Consider the following 7,500-nt stretch of genomic DNA (forward strand, 5'->3'; position numbering starts at 1 on the left):
GCACAGATGTCAGTGACATATGACATCCTCTAACATCCTCTGAGATCTGTAGTGTCGGAGTAGTGGATAGTACATGGCCTCTACAATGACGGTGAGTCCTGGTCGAGTGTCCTTACCTGACTCGGCCATGTCCTTCTTCTCCTCCCTGTTCTGGGCCTTGTCGTGGGCATCAGCGTAGGCCCGTGCCAGCCGCCACATGAACGCGTAGTTCTGTTGAAACTGGACGAGGGACAAGGTACTCCACATTAGAAGACAATAGGTCGCTGCTCTTACACAATAAACAAAACACACACAACAGACTACACACACTAGCCTGTCCTGCCTCTCTCTCTCTCCCCCTCACACACACACACACACACACACACAGTATAAGTTGTTCAACTGTGGGCATCATCGTCCAACCTCTGGTCTCCTCCTGAGTAGAAGGGCCAGAGCGGCTGCTCGGTCTTCCTCTACTGCATGCAAGCAGTCTGCTCTGTCTAGCAGCGCCCTCAGATGCTCTCCTACCTCTGCCCTGCTCAGCTCACCATTACTCTCATCACCTTTAAACTCCTGACAGGATTAAATCAATTAACCAGGGGATCAATGAGGGAACTATTCAATCATCCAATCAATCAACCAATTAATCAATCAATCAATATGGTTAAGCAAGGAATGCAAGACTGAAACTGTGTGTGTTTGTAATAATCCATAGTTATTATTAGTGAATTTCTAAATTACTGCAATTGCAGATACTGAATGGTAGCTCTTAGAACAGAAGGGAAGCTTTTTTCTTAGAATAATTCTGATCCTACTGTAAAAATTACAGGGAAAGTGCAAAGGCTAAAGTGTAACTAAAGCGAATTCAATTACTACAAAGTCTGTTTGCTAACTTAATACCAACAGCAATATCTTAAGCGTAAATATTGGTGAGTTAGCTCAATGCTCCAACACACCACACACACTACAGCTTTAGTTTATAAATGAGACAATTTGTCTGAATTTGTAACCTGACTTTGCACTTTATTGAAATTAATTTCTAATCGGGCCCAGCTTGTGTAACCTGGGAGTCTTAAGAGAGTCTGGCAAATATCTACAGTAGGGTGCTGTTGTCTAGGCAAACACTAGAGCCTGGTTGCCATCCCAACAGCCTGAGCTCCTGAGGCGGGCAGTAGAAAGCCGACCCCCAGGAGAGAAGCCTGCTACTGTGCTGCTGCCTCAGTGGGAGACCTCTCCCTCCACCTCTGAGCACTACTATACACCCTCCTTTTCCTCTCTGTACAATACCTCCTTTGGTTAGAGTTGATCTTTGCAATGAGGGCAGGTGGTTTGGGGGGGGGACCTGGAGAGGGTGGGACTAGTACTGTACCCTAGTACAGTAGAGACTAGTTATGGGTGAACTGTAGGGTTTTAGCTGCTATGCGGCTCAGCTCTGGAACCAACTTTTGGATGACATCAAAAAGGCCACAACTGTAGCCAATCTAAATCTAGACTTAAGACCAAACTGTTCTCAGATGCTTTCTGAATTACATTCTGAATCTGCCTTGAAAATTATTCTACCTTGTTTTTTACTACTTTTGCTACTTTTTTTTTGCTTACTAATTATTCTTTATTTTTAAATGATTTTACCTTGTGTGTTTTATGTTTTTTTTTATTATGATCTTTACCTTTTGAACTATTATTTGACTATATTGCCCTTCTATGCTTTTATTTGCTATTATTGTTTGGGTTCTGTTTATGTAAAGCCCATTGAATGACCTCTGTGTATGAAATGCGCTATAGTAGTATAGTGGAGTCTGATCTCACGCCAAAGTTTCCACTCTCCATATTTATGCCTTGTGTCCACCTCCCCTGGTTTCCGCCTCACCTCATCCTGACTGGCGCCCACCTCGCCTCGCCTCTGAACCGGAGTGACCTGGCATTCCCCCATCTCTGCCGCCGAGTCCTCTCTCTGCTGCTGGCCCACTGTCTGCTGCTGGTTCACTATCTGCTGCTGGTCCGCTATCTGCTGCTGGTTCACTATCTGCTGCTGGTCCGCTATATTCTGCTGGTCTACTGCCTCTTCCCTGCTCTGCTCTTTACTATGCTCACTATCTCTTTGCTCCTGAGAAGTATTAAGAGTGGTAAGTTAATCAAACCAGTCAACCAATTAACTGATAAGGTAGTGGTTAATGACAACACACAAAGAGAATATCCACTATCAGGGCAGAGACCCAAGTGCACCATCATCAGACACAAAAGCAGTGCCAGAGACACACTCTCCTGTGTGTCTTCCTCCAAGACTCACAACAGTGTGTAAACTACACTCTTAAAACAAATGTGTTGAAAACAACACAACTTTGCGTTGTTTTTAACACATCTCTGTGTCCAGATAGGGACAACATATTCGTCTTAAAAGAGTGTATGCCTGATATTTTAAATCCACCAAGTGTGCTAGTCTGGTGGTCAACGCATATATTAGAGAAATGATGGCTGAGGCCAACCAGCACACTTCAGATGGCTCCTGGCTAGGTTTAGGAGTGATGCAAGCATCCTATCTAACTCCCACACTCACCTGGCTTCTCCTCTCCAGCAGCGGGGCCAGTCCACCGCCCCTCTCCGTCTCTATGGCGTGCAGGGCGTCTGCTCTCTCCAGCAGGACGGTCAGCTCGTCCGGCTCCTCCTGGTTCTCCTCCTCGCCTTCCTCCTCTTTCTCCTCGGCCTCTCTCTCCTTCTCGGAGTCCTCCTCGGAGTCTGTCATGGCCGTCATGTAGCTGGGGAAGTGACAAGGGGAGCGCAGCGGTGTTAACTGGGCTACACAGCACAATTGTAGGTCATGAGGAGAGACTGTGCTGTGAGTAGAGGACACTCACTGAGCTCTTTTCTAGGTAGTAGTTGAGAGACAAGCTCATACTCTCAGCAACAAACTGGACAGAGAAGGGCTGATGAATGAATATCATCCCGCAACCAAACACACACAGACACACACACACATAGACACAGACACGCACGCACACTGTGCTCCTGCAGGGTATGGCAAGCCGATTGAACATTTATTCAGATATCTTGATATCAGGCATAATTGTCATGTACATGCAAGACATTTCTGTCCACTAGTTAACTAGTGAGCCATTTCTATGTGAACCAGTTAACTAGTGACAGCCAAAATGCCCACTAGTTAACTAGTAAGGCCCAAATTCCCTCTAGTTAACTAGTTCATATGTTTCATATCTTACTAGTTAACTAGTAATGCTCAGCATGTTCACTAGTTAACTAGTGGACATTGAAATGTGCACTAGTTAACTAGTTAAATACTTCTATATTTTACTAGTCAACTAGTAAGGTCCAAAAATGTTTACTAGCTGACTACTGAATGTCAAATTCCCACTTGTTAACTTCTATGTAATTTGGCCAGCCACTTGAGCATTTATTCTGATATCTTGATATCAGGCCAACATGCAAGCCATTTTTGTCAACTAGTTAGCTATTGAGCCATGTTTGTGCACATTAGTTAACTAGTGACAGCAAAAATGCCCACTAGTTAACTAGTGAACACATTTTAGATTCACTAGTTAACTAGTGAGAGTGCCGGAAATGTCCACTAGTTAACTAGTAAAGGCCAGAATGCATACCAGTCAGCTAGTTGAAGGCTTTTGGGTCTCACTAGTTAACTAGTGTGCACATGTTTACTAGTGAAGGCAAAATTCCTCACTAGTTAACTAGTTGGAGTAGGTCAATGTCACTAGTTAACTAGTGAACCATAAATGGCTCACTAGCTAGCTAGGTGATGGCAGCAGGCTTACTAGTTAACTAGTTAATGCATCCTTTGTCCAAACTAGTAGCTAATAACTAACTAGTGAGGTCATAAATGTATACTAGTAAACTAGTTCAAGCCTAAATTCACACTAGTCAGCTAGTGGCACAGAATTCAAATTAGGAGGCGGAGAACTCTGGAAATTGAGGCTTTCTATTGGCTCCCTATGTCCAAATAAAACATGACAACCAATCACAGCACAGAATTTCACAAAATCCCACCCACAACATTTGCATGTGGCACACAAGTTAACATGCTGGCCAAAGGAACTTTAACTAGTAAACTAGTGGCTTCAGTATGACACTTACATGTAAACTAGTGAAGGCAGAACTGCTCACTAGTTAACTAGTGAAGACACAAATGCCGACTAGTTAACTAGTGAGGTCTAAAAAGTGTCACTAGTTTACCAGTGTGCACCAAAACACCCACTAGTGGACTAGTTAACTAGTGAGGTGCAAAACGTGTCACTAGTTTACTAGTGTGCCCCAAAACGCCCACTAGTTAACTAGTGAAGGCCATTTCAGCCCCACTAGTTAACTAGTGAGATGCCAAAATGGTCACTTGTTAACATGTAAAGGCAAACATACCCTCTAGTTTACTAGTGAGGGTGTTGTGGGCCTTACTAGTTAACTAGTGGCATGCATATTTCGTTCACTAGTTAACTAGTTACACCTAAAAAGACAAACAAGCTGACCGTTTTTGCCCACTAGTTAACTAGTGGAACAATTGAAGTCTCACTAGTTTGCATGTGTGGCAGTGAAACAGCTCATTAACTAGTGCCTGAAACAGTCTTTATGCAAATTCTAATGAGAGTGTGGGTAGAAGACTCCTATTGGGTATCGTAAGAATCCCATCCAGTCTAAATGTAAATTAATAGCCTTGCGATCAGGTCCTGATGGGTGTCCCTAGTGGCTAAAGTGACACACTGCTCTGCAACGGTACTTCAGTATACAGAAAGCAGAGCCTGCAGTAAAAAAGTCTCATATTCTGTCGAAATGGTTTTTAATAATAACAGGAAAACCCCATGCTTTACCAAGTGAGCTCTTAGTTATCCACACAGGGATCGACGTTAATATTATTCTTTGTTTACCGTTGCTAGGCAACCACAGACATAAATGCATCCTTCAGTCGCGCTTTTCTGATTAATAACTGTAAAAAAAAAAAAAGATTGTACACATTAACTGCACATGGTTTCAAAAGTAATTAAAAGCTCAAAGATCAAGAAAACAACTCTGTAAAACTTCATGCACTTCTAAGAAATTGAACCCTGGTCTCCCACATAATCTCCTGCTGCTTAATCACTTGAGCTAGTCTTGCCACATCATCATCAGTGTCATCAACGTTGGTGTTACTGAAGTGTTTTGTTGCTAGGCAACCATCATATACAAATGCCTCCAGTTTTATCGCGATTTTCAGACTAATAACTGAAAAACTAAAGATTGTTCACATTAACGGAACGAAGATTACAGCAATACACCACAACTTTGTCACTAGAAATGTTATCAAAACATATTTTTATGCTCAAATGATCTTAGTTTATAAGTTTGCTCTTAGAAACAGCCATGTTTTCTAGGTTCCTGAGTCCTAAATGGACCAATCAAAATACTTGTTCCGCCTTCTTCATTTGCATGCAAGTGCGACATTGCACACTAGTAAACTAGTGGCCAATGTTACGTCCCACTAGTTAACTAGTGGCACAAAATGCCAGCCGTTTGTGTATTTATTCAAATTCCACTAGTTTACTAGTGTGAGGGGCATTTTTCTCCAGCTAGTTCACTATGGACAGTGTTTTGTCCTCACTAGGTAACATGTAAGGCTCAAAATGCCCTCTATAAGCTAGTGAAAGGCATTATAATGCAGATACAGTATGCTCACTAGTTAACAAGTGAGCATGTCCTGTTCCATTACTAGTGAACTAGTAAGGCCAAACATGTCAACTACTTAACTAGTGAAGGCCAATTTGTCACTAGTAAGAGTACATTTTTGCATTACAAGTGAACTAGACAGCTCCAAAAACACCCACTAGTGTGTGTCTTGTGCGCACTAGTTAACTAGTGAGCTGCTTCACTGCCACACATGCAAACTAGTGAGACTTCAATTGTATCACTAGTTAACTAGTGGACAAAAATGGTCAGCTTGTTTGTGTTTTTAGGTGTAACTAGTTAACTAGTGAACAAAATATGCATGCCACTAGTTAACTAGTAAGGCCCACAACTCCCTCATTAGTAAACTAGGGGGTATTTTGGCCTTTACATGTTAACAAGTGACCATTTTGGCATCTCACTAGTTAACTAGTGGGGCTGAAATGGCCTTCACTAGTTAACTAGTGGGCGTTTTGGGACACACTAGTAAACTAGTGACACTTTTTGCACCTTACTAGTAAACTAGTGAAATGGAAAGTGCCATCACTAGTTCACTAGTGGGTGTTTTGGTGCACACTAGTAAGCTAGTGACACTTTTTAGACCTCACTAGTTAACTAGTCGGCATTTGTGTATTCACTAGTTAACTAGTGAGCAGTTCTGCCTTCACTAGTTTATATGTGTCACACTGAAGCCACTAGTTTAAGTTCCTTTGGCCAGCATGTTAACTTGTGTGCCACAAGCAAATGTTGTGGGTGGGATTTCATTAAATTCTACGCTGTAATTGGTTGTCATGTTCTATTTGGACATAGGGAGCCAATATAAAGCCTCAATTTCCAGAATTCTCCGCCTCCTAATTTGAATTCTGCGCCACTTGTTGACTAGTGTGAATTTAGTCTTCAACTAGTTTAGTAGTATACATTTATGACCTCACTAGTTAACTAGTTTAGACAAAGGATGCATCAACTAGTTAACTAGTGAGCCTGCTGCCATCACCTAGCTAGCTAGTAAGCCATTTATGGTTCACTAGTTAACTAGTGACATTGACCTACTCCAACTAGTTAACTAGTGAGGAGTTATGCCTTCACTTGTAAACTTGTGCACATTTTTGGCTGTCACTAGTTAACTAGTGTGGCCCAAAAGCCTTAATCTAGCTATCTAGTATGCATTTTTGCCCTCACTAGTTAACTAGTGGACATTTCTGCCTCTCACTAGTTAACTAGTGAAGCAAAAAATGTGTTCACTAGTTAACTAGTGAGCATTTTGGCTCCCACTAGTTAACTAGTGTGCATATTTTGGCCCTTACTAGTTAACTAGTTCACACAAACATGACTCACTAGTTAACTAGTTGACAAAAATGGCGTACATGTACATGACAATTATGCCTGATATCAAGATATCAGAATAAATGCTCAATTGGCTTGCCATAGCAGGGGTGTACGTTAACTTGTTCATAACACTGGTGGTACAAAGGTTGATCGTTTTGTAGCACAATTCTCAAAATCTCTAGCATCAGTATGTAGATACATACAGTACAAACACCTCATCTGTAGGCAACACTCTAGAAAACATCTCAAATAAATTGTCGCCGGTGCTTAGCTGGTAAATTCTCCATAGCACAGACTGATTATTTTGTAGCATGTGCTACATATGTGGTGTACTTGCTGCTTCTACTGTAGTGTGTGTATGGGTGCACACTACCCCTGGATGAGTTAAATGCAGAGGGAAAAAAATCCTTCAGGACAAATAAAGTCACACACACGCACACAGAAACAGACAAACTAATGTGCAGGTGTCAAAGCATCCTCTGGGGATGTACACTCCAACAAAGTTTAGCCACAACCCCAATCATAACACGCAGAGTCAAC

At 42.0% G+C, this 7,500-nt stretch overlaps 1 protein-coding gene across 10 annotated transcripts in view; it reads right to left on the reverse strand.

The window, feature by feature from the left end:
• LOC121684971 (regulator of microtubule dynamics protein 2) overlaps positions 1-7,500 on the reverse strand; it is a 49,944-nt gene that overhangs the window by 19,991 nt on the left and 22,453 nt on the right. For 8 of the 10 annotated variants that reach the window (XM_042065157.1, XM_042065155.1, XM_042065162.1 and 5 more), the window contains 4 exons: positions 2,534-2,732; positions 1,847-2,083; positions 403-552; positions 117-219 (listed from right to left, as the gene is read on the reverse strand). In XM_042065157.1, the coding sequence (XP_041921091.1) occupies positions 117-219; positions 403-552; positions 1,847-2,083; positions 2,534-2,732 (689 nt within the window). The remainder of the gene's footprint in view (positions 1-116; positions 220-402; positions 553-1,846; positions 2,084-2,533; positions 2,733-7,500) is intronic. The other 2 variants (XM_042065163.1, XM_042065164.1) reach the window with 2 other exon arrangements.

Source organism: Alosa sapidissima, chromosome 16 (genome assembly GCF_018492685.1).
Source record: "Alosa sapidissima isolate fAloSap1 chromosome 16, fAloSap1.pri, whole genome shotgun sequence".
Classification (NCBI taxonomy): domain Eukaryota; kingdom Metazoa; phylum Chordata; class Actinopteri; order Clupeiformes; family Clupeidae; genus Alosa; species Alosa sapidissima.